This window comes from Elephantulus edwardii, unplaced genomic scaffold (genome assembly GCF_000299155.1).
Source record: "Elephantulus edwardii isolate Elephantulus edwardi_28Jun2011 unplaced genomic scaffold, EleEdw1.0 scaffold00052, whole genome shotgun sequence".
NCBI classification, from domain to species: domain Eukaryota; kingdom Metazoa; phylum Chordata; class Mammalia; order Macroscelidea; family Macroscelididae; genus Elephantulus; species Elephantulus edwardii.
In genome coordinates, this window is record NW_006399802.1 from 310,578 (window position 1) to 323,307 (window position 12,730).

Below are 12,730 nucleotides of genomic sequence, written 5' to 3' on the forward strand. Positions count from 1 at the left end.
GGGTCCTTAAAATTTTTTTTTCAACCTTGGGTTTTTGGTAGCAGGCAGCAGAAGCATGGTTTTCTGTAACAGAGAGGACCCACCCAGAGAGGAGAGGAGAGGCCACTTGGCAGGGAAGAGTCACCTAAAAATTGAGACTGACCCAGAGGAAGAGAATTCTTTGAGGTTGAATGATCCACATACAGAGGCTCATATACAAGGCCAGAAAAATATGTGCCACAGGGTAAGTGGCCACCAGCTCTCAAAATCGAGGCTCCAGGTGTCTGACTTCCTCCAGCACAGCCCAGCTCAGGTGTGGATTATTCCTTTGGAGAAGGAGAACCAAAATCTAATTTCTGTCACATCAGTGCTGACTCATGAAGACAGATATGTAAGAGAAGAGCTATGTTCCTCTGGGATTTTTGTTTTAGTTTTTTTGGGTTTTGGTTTTGGTTTGTTGTTGTTGTTGTTGTTGTTGTTGTTGTTGTTCCATAGGGTTGTCAGTGGCTGATCACCACGGATTTTTTTTTTCCTGAGGTGATGCTGGGTGCACTTGAACCTCCAACTTTCAGGTTACCTGTTTGTACCACTCAGAGACTCTGGAAGGAGAAGAGTGTATAATCTGACAGAGCCTTTTCCAGCCTCTGAGGCTTCCTAACTTCAAGACACCCCCCCTTCCCTTTTTCAGAGCTAGAAGAGGATAGGAGGGGTGATTTTAAAGGAAGATGTCCACTAGGCAGGTGGCTATGAGTCTGACAGAGATTGGGGAGGGTCTGGCTGGGGATACATAGCTGTCATACTTAGCAGTTTATAGAAACAGTTGGAGTGGATGCAGATGAAAGGGTCTACGAGGTGTATGAAAAGGGACAAAGGCACAAAGCACAAGGGTCTGCAATGAAGACCCACCCCTTCTCATCCTGAGAGTCAGCTTCAACTCCACCATGTCACTGATGTGATGGGCCAGATCCACAGGGCAGCATCAAGACTTCAGGAGGACTATGATTAAATCTTTCCCCCAATTTATGGTAGCAAGGGAAGGGGGACTTTTGTCCCCTGTCCTCCTTCTGTAGCACTGGAGTAAACAGTAACATACTTTAGTAACATGGCCTCTCAGAGTCTGAAGACACAGACCAAGTGATCAAAGACTTGGTCTTAAGCACAGAGAAATCCTGGGCCAGGCAGGAGATGGCTCGGTCAGATAGTCCTGAGCATGGCCAGTCTCAATGTGAAAAGGATCAGGAATAAGAACTTGAGGAACTCAAACCTGTTTTAGGTTTTGTCAGGCTTCCAGCTGGGAAGGTATGATTCAGGGTCAGAGTCCACATTCCACACCCATAACCAAAGACAGAGTCATACACACACAAAGAGAGAGAGACTTAAAGAAAGACAGGACTTCAGAGAACGTTTGGGAAAACTGTGGTAATGGAAAGATCTGTACCCAGAGGCAGATCGAGACTCTGAAAGACCAAGGGGAGAAAGCAACAGAAATGGTAGGGAGAGGGCCAACAGAGTCATGGACATATAGAGTGTCCCAGAGAAATACACAGAGAAATCTAGATATATCTAAAAAAGGAAAAAAAAATAGGAGTGAAAGTAATATTAAGGCCATTTAGAAAAAAATAGACTTGAAATTAGGATTGCAAAAACATTTCAGACTTTAGACTCTAGTTAATGATATTTCTGTCCTTTGTGCTCTATGAATTCTTCTACCTCCACCAGGTTAGTTGCTAAAGCTCCACTCAGTTGAAATTACTGTGCACCTTCTGTGTATCCGGGTCCAAGCAAGGTACTGGAAGCACATCTTACCAATACAATGAGCTGATGACCATCCACTAATGTACCTACTTCCATTAGTGGAACTCAGTTCTACTAGTAGAATTCCACTTGGTGGGGCTCTGGTGGCTTAATGGTAAGAAGTTACGCTGAGATCCCAAAGGCATGCAGTTCAAATCCACCAGCTACCCTGTAGGAGAAGGATGGGCAATCTGCTCATGTGCAGTTTACTAGCTCTGGAAACCCACTAGAGGGTCAGCTATGGGTTGGTTCCGATGTTCTGACTTGACAGTATTCTACAACAACAACAGGCTACCTCCTCAGATGACTTCTCAGAGGACAGTTCATCTGTACAAGCTTAGACAGGATGACAGTCACTTTGATAAGGCAGACAATGTTCACTAACTCATGGCCATAGGCTAGGAATGAATTCATAGCTGACCCTCAAGCAGGTTTTTGGAAGTTATAAATCACAGAGGTGATTTCCCATCTTTCTCCCACGGAGTTACTGGTGGATTCAAACTACCAGAGAGGCACTGCCTTTGGGTAAACAACACAACTTCCTAGGACTATGCCACGCTACCAGAGTTCACTTTTAAATGCTCCCCTTTTTATAATTGTGGTTTGACACACACATTCCATTGAGAGTAAGCTCCTACAGGACACTTCCGGAAATCCTCAAACACCCAGCAATGTGCTCTGTACACAAAGAGTAATTCATAATGGCTTTGAATGAATGATTAAATTAATCAAATACTGAACCCTGCCCTTATGGAGCTCAACGCTATTAGAACCGATCATATGTGGTAATAAATCACCTTAATATGCATGAGATGATGGGCAAAGTCAATAGCAGGGGCAGGTGATGGTTCAAGTACAACAGATCCCTTTCTGACTGGAGGTGGTGAGAGTGAGTAAAGAAAGGTGTCTCAGGGATTTGAGATGAGTCTTGAAGAGTGCAAGGGATTAAACTAGGGAAGATCATAAAAATATTTAACGCAAGACCAGGTACACAAGCTCAGACCCATGAAAATAGAAATCTGCTAAGATATTCAGGTCGGGTCCTGAGCCCCTTCTTTGCCAAGCACTATCCATTTGGATGAGAGATTATGAGATCTGGAAGTTCCCCAAGGAAGTATGAGGGTTGAAGGGGACCCTTGAAGGTGATAGGCTTGTTTACCAACAGGATTAGCAAGATTCCAATATATTTAGATAACCTGTATAACGCTGGTGGCCTAGTGGCAAGAAGCTGTGCTGCAAACCCGAAGGCATGCAGTTTGAGGCCATCAGCTGCGCTGCAAGAGAAGGGTGGACAATCCACTCCCATGTAATTAAATGCCTCTGAAAACATGCCAGAGGGTCTGCTATGGATCAGTTATGACTCGACAGTACACAACAACATACAACCATAGGAAGCACTTGTGGCCTAGTGGCAAGAAGCTGTGCTGCAATCCCGAAGGCTTGTGGTTTGAATCCACTAGTTGCTCTGTGGGAGAAGGATGGGCAATCTCCTCCTGAGTAATTAACTGCCTCTGAAAACCCACTGGGGGGGTCAGCTAGGGGTCAGTTCCAACTTAATGATAAACTACCACCACCATTATTTTTTTTAAACACCATTATTTTTATCAATTGGATGGCTACTCCTTCTTTAAGGCCCATATCCAAACTTACCTAGTTTTGTTTTACATTTTGATGGGAAATTACTCTTCCTTTCCCCTAAGTGTTATAAGGACATAGGCTCCCGCAAGGCTGTGAGCTCCTCAAGGGCAGGGACCATTTTATTCAATCCTGTAGCCCTAGTCCATAGTTGTATGTCTGATAGTCTGACATACAATAGGTACTAAATATGAAATACATTTTTACATTAGAACAAAGATGGTAAAAAAACTTGAAGGAAAATGAAGCATGGAGGAAGGGAGTAGGAGAGGAGAAGGAAAAGTATCTTAGGTAATATGATGAAAGGATGAGAAGTTGACTAAAAGCAAATGATGGGGTATACTCTGGTAGACAGCACGCAGTCAGTGAAGGTTTTTGAGCAGTGGAATAATATAGTAAGAAAGATACCTTAAGTCATCAGAATCCCTCTCATACACACAATCAGTGTTCGGTTCATACGCAGATGGGCCTCCCATCCAACCATTCATCCATCTTTCTCCTCACACTCAGGCTCTCCCAGCAGCTTGTCCTGTCCCCTCTCTTACTCCCTAGCTGGGGCACACATAAATGCCAGCGCTGCTTCCCCCCTCAGCCAGATGAGGTGGGGGCCCCAGCTCCCTGCCTTTTCCCTTCCCCGCCTGGAGCTGGGAAGCAGGCCAGCGTTAGGTGAGGCGAGCTGGGAAGTAACAAGTGGTGCCAGGGAGAGCCTGCACAGTGCCAGGTGGTGACTTAGGTCCCAGGCTCAGCTTATGACCCCGATAACCTTATACCTGAGCACATACCTGCCCCTACCCCACCCCTACCCGGGCCTTGGTATCGGGGAAGGGGCATAGGGCCAGACAGACCCACGGGACTTTGGCTCCATCTCCACAAAGGAGCACTCTGTGAGTCAGCCTGCTCCCCTTCAGGCTTGCTCCTCCCCTCCCCTCCCCGGCTCCAGTTTCCTATGCACGTACAGCCCGTGCTCACAGCCCGTGCTCTTCGTGTCCTGGGACACTCCACAGCCAGCCGCATGGCTCCCCAGTGCCCTGGGCCCTGGCTCCCTCTGTTGATTGTGTCCCCTGCCCAGGGCTCCACTGTGCAACTCTTGCTGTTATTGGTGCTTCTGGTGCCTACTTATCCCCAGAGTCTGCCCCGGATGCAGGGGGCTTCCCCTATGGGAGGAGATTCATCTGGGGAAGATGGACCACTAGGTCAAGAGGATCTGCACAGTGAAGAAAACTTACCTGCAGTGGAGGAACTGCCTGTAGAGGAGGAGCCACCTGCAGAGGAAGAGCCACCTCAGGTCGACAGGAACCCAGAGGAAGAGAATCCTCTGAGGCTCGATGATCTCCCTACGGAGGCTCCCAGAAATACTCCAGATCAAAAAAGCAATGGCCACAGGGAAAGAAAAGGTAAGTGGCCACCGATTCTCCAAATCTAGGCTCCAGGAGGTGCTTGGCTTCCCCCAGCATAGCCCAGCTCAGGTGGTGATTATTCAGGGGAGAATAAAAAAATCCAGTTTCCGCTCTGCCAAGGCTGACTCAGAGGGACATCCACTGTGTCAGCATAGAACTGTATTCCATAGGGATTTTTGTTTGCTTTCTGTAGGGTTCAAGGGGCGATGACCAGGCCTTTTTTCTGAGGCACCTCTGGATAGACTTGGGCCTAAAACTTAGTGATTACCTGTTTGCACCACCCAGGGACTCTCAGAGGAGGGGAGCTTGTAATCTGACACGCACCCTAACTTTTTCCAGTCCCAGGGACTTCCTAATCACAAAACACCTTCTTTTCAGAACTAGAAGAGGGTGGTGGGAGGGGAAATTTTAACAGGAACAGAGATGGAGAAAGAGGCAACTAGAAGAGATGGGGAAGAAAGAGGAGCTTGGAGAAGAATAATAGACGAGAAATGTGCAGAGATTTTTAAAAAAATAGTGGAGAGTGAGAGAAAAGCTACAGCATGAAGGAGAGGGAGGAGGATTGAGTGTGGACAGGAGGAGAAGGAGGAAAGGGTTGAGATAATCTCACCTTGAAAGAAGGAAACCAAGACCTTGAAGAAAACAACCACAAAGAACCTAGTCTGTCGCCTCCCAAGTAGGATCTTTGAAAAAGAAGCTAGAAACCAGAGAGGGGAGAGGAGTTGGGAGAGAGGAATCAAGGTCAGACTTGGGTCTGGGGAACTGAGGCCCCTACCCAGTTTACAGACCCTCAGACAGTGGTTCCAAAGTGGTACCTCAGGTCTTTGTCGCACCCAGTGGTGACATTATGCCTGGCTGCAGTCTACTGGCTTTGCGCTCGACTTTCAGGCATGTTACCTGCGGGGCACCTGTCAGGTATTTATCTGAGTTTGTGAACCTCACCTAAGGAGGAAAGTGCACTTTGTTCTGGCCACTGGGGAAGGCCTGGGCTTCAAGACTAGCTCCTGGATCCTTCTTATTTGTGCAGGGGATGACCACAGACATTGGCGCTATCGAGGTGAGACATCCTTCCTCTGCTCAGACCCAGGCTGGGGACCCAGGTTTGCTGCTCTGTCCCAACCCTGAACACTGGGTACCCCAACCACCGTACCCTCTGCCGATCCCCGTCCACCCGCCTGATTTCTATCTGCCGCTGCCACGCTTCCAGATCCCACTCTCATGATTTCTACCCGAGTTCCCCAAAAGTACCTGTCCTTGTCCCCTGACTTCTTGAAAATACTTCCCCATAATAGGCGACCCTCCTTGGCCTCAAGTGTTCCCAGCCTGCGCTGGTCGCTTCCAATCCCCAGTGGACATCCGCCCAGAGCTCGCAGTGTTTTGTGCCTCCCTGAGACCCCTGGAACTACTGGGATACGAGCTCCCGCCATTCCCAGAACTGAGCCTGCAAAACAATGGCCACACGGGTGAGGGGGCCTTGGGCGGAGCCTCAGAGAAGGGGCGGTACCCTCTAGGGTGAGGAATGGGTGGGCTGGACCGGCAGGGTGGCCCCTCACCGTCCCCTCACCCCACCACAGTGAAGCTGACCCTACCTCCGGGTCTGGAGTTGGCCCTGGGTCCTGGGCGGGAGTACCGAGCCCTGCAGTTGCATCTGCACTGGGGAGCCCCGGGTCGCCCCGGATCAGAGCACACAGTTGGTGGCCACCGGTTCCCTGCAGAGGTGAGCGTGGAGCTGTCCTCTGAGTGGCGAGGGGGTGAGGACAGGTCGCAGATCTGAGCCACCTCTGTTCACGTGTCCTTCCCAGATCCACGTGGTTCATCTCAGCACCGCATTTAACAAAGTGGAGGAGGCCTTGGGTCGACCGGGGGGCCTGGCTGTGCTGGCTGCCTTTCTGCAGGTACTAACTCTGGAGATGCCCAACTCCCTGTTTTCTGACATGTAAGCCAGACACCACGTCCCAGCACACTCACCCTGACTCCTCACTTTCATCCCAGTCACTCATTAGCTTATGTATTTGTCATCTATTGTCAGCCAAGTTGAGGTGATTCTAACTCACACGGAACAGAGTACAACTGCCCCTTATATTTACACAGCTGGAAATTTAAGGAAAACGGCTGCCTTCCCAGAAAGGGGTTGATGAGTTTGAACTGCCAGCCTTTTGGATGGCAGCCCAAGCATTTAACCACTGCAATACCAGGACTCCTTTAATGACAGGAACACAGAAAGGACAGACATTAAACAAAAGTGATGGTCAGGGACTCCTTCACAGAGGAGGTGACACTTAAACTTGAGGGTTTCACTCAAATCCTATGGCTGTTATCATCGAGTGGATTCCAACTAAGCGGAGCCTCCAATGGGTTTTTTTGAGGCTGAATCATAACTGGATAAGACTGCCTAGCTTTCTCCCTCACAGTGGCTGGCAGATTTGAAGACACATGGCCTTTTGGTCAACAGCACAATGTGCCACAGACTACACTACCAGAGCCTTCTTTAGCGCAGCAGAAAAGGAGGAATGCCTCCCTCCATGCATAGGGCAAAGTATGTGCAAAGACTCAGAATTCAGGCAGATGCTATTGACTCGACACAGTAACAATTATTTCTGTATAGTCCTGTATCTGATAATTTCCTCTTTATCCAGTGAAGTCTAGAGAAATATCTAGTGGCTTCTAGGTCTATAATGAGCCCTGGTGATGCAGCAGTGTGCCTCTTTGTGGGGGAAAGATAGACATTCTCCTCCCTTGGACCTTGAGATCTAATGGTTGCTATGAGTCAGAACCAACTTGACCACAAGTGAATTGGCACTCGGTTTTGGTTTTAGACCCATAATGAACAGGTTTACATACACAATGACTAGTAGAAGGCAGTAGAGTGCAAGCATGGAGAGGGACCTGCTAGGCCCATTCACAGAGAAATGCCTCAGTCATAGCATGTCAGGTGTAGTCCAAAAGTCGTACAGGAGTATTAAGCTGAAAGCAGAGGTGATGTGAATACAAAGCTGTATTAAGGGGTTTATTCGCTGTGGGATTATGGAGTATGTATGTAGCTATAAGTAAGAGTGGAAATGTCAGGTTCTAGGTTATTGTGGCAGGAGCTCTAGTGACTTTCGTGGTGCTGCCAACCCAAAGGCAGTCCTGTGTTATTTACTGCCACTGAAAACCTGGTGGAGGATCAGTTATGAGATGACTGTCACTCAACACTACACCATCACAACAGGTTACTGAGGGTCTATATCTTAGTCAAGTTACCCCACTCCCTCTTCTCTGTCCAATTTGCCATAGAAAAGCTCTCTCCCAGACTTGTCAAATTAGTTTGAGAAGTTAAGAGGAAATAGAAGGAATCATAAATACATGCTATTTTTTTGTTCCCTAAGCATTCTCAGAACTAAGGAGTGGAGGAGGAGTGTGGGAACCCCACCTCATCTTCAGGCACACAGTCATGGCCCTTGACCCATTCAGGGTGTAAATCCTGTAATAGTGTCTTGCGCTCTCATCCCTTAGGAGGGCCCAGAAGAGAACAGCGCCTATGAGCAGTTGCTGTCACATTTGAAAGAAATTGCAGAGGAAGGTCAGTTTGTTGGTCTGTCTTATTAACTTCAACTATTATAGACTTGCCCTTGGGGAGCCTCAGTTTGAGGGTGGAGGTGGACTCCTTACCTCTCCGAAAGAGGGTGAGGTGTGAAATGCCCCACTGTGATCTTGATAGTAACTATGAAGCTGAACAGGCAAACTGGTACCCACAGGCTCACAGGTTAAAACCCCAAAACCAAATCAGACATAAAAAAGCAATGGTGTTTGGAACTTCCAGGGTCAAGTCTGCAGTACTCAGATTTTTCTGAGAACTGTCAATTTCTGTTCTGTAAACATCAAATATTTTATATTTTAAGGTACCTTTGTTAGAAGTCTTCCCTTTTTCAGTTACTCTAGGTAATTTTAAACCTCATTTATTTTAGAGGACACTTAGATTTAGGTAAACTAGAGGAAGCTGCACTCTTTTAGGTTTTGGTGGTGGTTTTATGGTGTTTTTTTAAAAAAATAGCCACAAGGTATGTAATTATTTCTTCTTGTTACGTGCTGTCAAGTCTCCTGGGACTGAATGCTGCCGTGTTCTGAGCCAGTCTCACTGACTCCGACACAGTTAATCCCATGGCCCCAGGTATCTTGTCAATCCATCTCATCCAGAATCTTCCTCTCCTGTGCTGTCCTTCCACCCTTCCAACTATGATGTCCTTCTCCAAGGACTGGTCCCTCCTGGCCAAGTGCCCAAAGTATAATTATTTACACATTATTAATAATTGACTCTTTCTTCCATCTTAATTCACTCCGGGCTTGATTCTACTCTCAGCATAAATAGAAAGCCAGAGAGTGAGTGTGAAGACCCAGGCCTGAGGTGCCCTTCTCTATTTTATGATGCATTTTTCATTTGCCTCAAATCCTTTATTTCCTTCTGAATTGTGTCTTGTTTTGAAGAAATGACCTTAGAGGCTGAATTAACATCACTTCTGGGAGATGAAACTGTATCCTTTAATCCCAAGCTTCAAGTGGCTTAGTGATTAGGTGAGGTCTAGGAGAGATCCAGCACAGGTTTCTCCACAGGCTCAGAGACTCAGATCCCAGGACTGGACGTGTCTGCACTGCTGCCCTCCGACATCAGCCGCTACTTCCGATATGAGGGGTCCCTGACCACACCCCCCTGTGCCCAGGGAGTCATCTGGACTGTGTTCAACCAGACAGTGAGGCTGAGTGCCAAGCAGGTGAGGCTGGAAGGAAGGAGATGACACAGGAGATGTGGGGAGAAGGGGATATAAGAGTTTGTTTGGGTTTTCTCCCCAGATAAAAAGTCCTTCAAGGTTTATGTTTATACAGAAACCAAAAAACTGACACCAAGGCAGACTGAAAACTATTACATTCAGTTTATTGAGAAAGGAAAACTTAACAGAGGAGCAGTACTACAAGGACCTGGTAGTGTCTCATCAACAAGAAGGTTCTGCTGAGGGTGAGGGGAAGTACCAATGATTATATCCTTACACAAACAACCTCAATACATAGTTAGGTTAAGGAATGTGTAATGAGGTCTGGCTCTGGTGGCTTAGTGGTAAGGAGTTTTGCTACCAATCCAAAGGCACATGGTTCGAATCCATGGACAAAGACGGGCAATCTCCTTCTATGTGGTTAACTGTCTCTAAAAACCTGCTGGAGGCTCAGTTATGAGTCAGTTCCAATACATCAGTACACAACAACAACAACAAGGAGAAACAATCATCTGCTTCACCTTCACCTAGTTTGGCAAACATGGCTAAAAACCAAGAAGGGCAGGGTCTTTTGGCCCCAGAGCTACTCACTAAGAGAAGGGACTAGAAAAACAAGTCTAATTAGAACTCAATGAGCTCAGTGAAGATTCAGCTGTTTCATACAGAGGTCCAAGGAGACGAAGGGACCATGTGGATAATTGGGGGAGAAATGGAAGGTAGAGCCCTAGAGCACTTGCTTGTGACCTTTCAGTGTTTACCTCTAAGCCCACGTCCACTCTCTACTGACCTCCGCAGCTCCACTCTCTCTCTGATTCCCTGTGGGGGCCTGATGACTCTCGGCTGCAGCTGAACTTCCGAACCACACAGCCTTTGAATGGGAGAATTATCGAGGCCTCCTTCTCTGCTGAAGTGGACAGGAGCCCTCGGACTTTTGAGTCAGGTGCAACTCCCTTTGGCGGCTTATGGTGCTGTTTTCCCAGTCACAGAACCCTCATATCTCTAAAGTCTGTATTTTTCCTCTGAGGTCCCAGCTGCCAGCTGTAATGTCATCTTTTCCTTTTCAGTCCACCAGAACTCCTGTCTAGGCGCTGGTGAGTCTGGGGTCCCTCTCTTGCTTATACTACTAGGGAACACTCCAAGAGCTAGTCAGGACCAACTCTGCTTCCTCCAGAATCCCTTTTGTTTTCTGCAAACCCCCAATCCCAATATGATATTGTCAGCTGAAGGTGTTGCCTTCCTCCATGACCCCAAAGGCAAAGGAGGTTCAGAATGAAACTAAAAAAATCTCTTGGTGTCCGCTTCCCCAAGCAACCTCCTTTACTCTGCATAGTTTTAGGGAAGAGTGGCTTATCCTCCTTCCTTCACTGGCCCCTTCTGGAGATTGAGGCACTGATACTGTTGACTGCTGGAGGCCTCTGGGCAGTGGTGGGGGATTCACTGAAGCAGACTGTGGGTGGACCCTATGGATCTCCTTACCCAATGAAGCAGCCCTCTCCTTTCTCCTTCTCAGGTGACATCTTGGCCCTGATTTTTGGCCTTCTCTTTGCTGTTACCGGCATCGCCTTCCTTGTGCAGATGAGAAGGCAGCAAAGGTATTACACTGGCCTTCTCCCTCATGTGCAAACTATCCCCAGTCACCCATTTGGTGGTCATGTAACTGGCATGCAAGTTTTCTAATTAGGCCCTCCAAATGGCCCAAATGGTTTTCATTAGTCTTTCCAGACTTGGTTGTTTGAACCCACACACCAGCAGCACCAGGGAAGCACGGTGTGGCTATCTGCTTTTATAGATTGTTGTTGTGTGAACTGATCCATAGTTGATCCTCTGGCGAGTTTTCAGAGGCAGTTAATCACATGGAAGGAGACTGCCCATCCTTTTCTCAAAGAGCAGCTGGTGGGATTCAAACCGCGTGTCTTTGAGATTGCAGTGCAGCTTCTTGCCACCAGGCCACCAGAAAGAAAACTGCTAAGAAAACATTATTGCACAGTTCTGCTTTAAAACACACAGGTTGCCTGGGGTTGGACTGCCTTAACAGCAGTGGGCATGATTCTTTTCTGTTTTAATTGTACAGACATGTAAACACGACCAAAGGGAATGCTAACTATCACCCTGCAGAGGTCACGGAGACAGAAGCCTAACGGCCTGGCACTGGGACAATGTACAGGAAGAAGCCAGGAAGAATCTGTGAGCGGTTAGAAATTGTGTTCTGGCCTATCCCTGTGATTCCACTTCCCTTTTAACCTCCAAAGATATTTTTTAAAAATAAATTTCTAATAAAAAGTGTGGAAGGTACATTTGTTCTCCAAATCAGAAAGATAGCCTTTAAATTTCTCATAACTGCTGTGACAAATCATCACCAACTTAGTGTCTTAACACAACACAGATGTATTTTCTCATTGTTTTGGAGGTCAGAGGTCTGAGGTGAGGGCGAAATTCATAGTGCTGGTAGGCTGGTTCCTTCTGGAGGTCTATGTGCAGGATCAGCTTGCTGCCCTTGTCAGCATCTAAAGGTCATTTAAATTTCCGGGCTTTCAGCTTCTTTCCTCACCTCAATCTCTTGCTTCCATTACAACTGTTCCTATTGCTTTTGACCTTCCTTTAAGGACCTTTATGGTTACCTTGGGCATACCTGAATAATCTAGAATACTTTCCCCATTTAAAGATCCTGAATCAATATTTGCTAAGTCCCTTAGAACATGCAGTGTAACACATCCACAGGTTCCAGGGCATTTTTTCTGCCTACCCTGGATAGAAATCATTGATATTATTATTGTGTGTGTATGGGGGGAGAGCACAGGGAAGCTGTGGACTTTTGGTTTAAAACATTAAGGTTTTTGGGCTTTTCACCTTGCTCAAGTTAAATCTATGTAAATTCTTAGGGCTTTGCTTTCAGAATGAGTTGCCTGGCACAGCTGCGGAATGATGTGATGCCTCAGCCCTGCAGGGGGTAAAGGTCAGGTTATTCCACCAGCGGATGGGCTTCTTGGCTTCCCTAGCCTTCTCTGATTCCTTAACAACCCTTTATCCCTAGCCCCCATGAAGGAGGATATCCTATCCCAGAGCACAGGTCCAGGTTCTGTCCATTTAAAGCTCCCCACAAGCATCCATCCTCTTAACCACTTTGGAAAACCATCTGCCGCCAGTACCAACACCAAGAAAGGCTTACAGAGCCCTTGCAAT

At 47.2% G+C, this 12,730-nt stretch overlaps 1 protein-coding gene across 1 annotated transcript; it reads left to right on the top strand.

The window, feature by feature from the left end:
• The first annotated feature begins 4,420 nt into the window (after positions 1–4,420).
• On the top strand, positions 4,421–11,688 carry CA9 (carbonic anhydrase IX). Its single transcript, XM_006886944.1, has 11 exons — positions 4,421–4,802; positions 5,833–5,862; positions 6,098–6,268; positions 6,380–6,522; positions 6,608–6,700; positions 8,301–8,367; positions 9,396–9,553; positions 10,346–10,490; positions 10,615–10,641; positions 11,061–11,142; positions 11,622–11,688. The coding sequence occupies exons 1-11, from the start codon at positions 4,421–4,423 to the stop codon at positions 11,686–11,688; spliced, it is 1,365 nt and encodes a 454-aa protein (XP_006887006.1).
• The last annotated feature ends 1,042 nt before the right edge of the window (positions 11,689–12,730 follow it).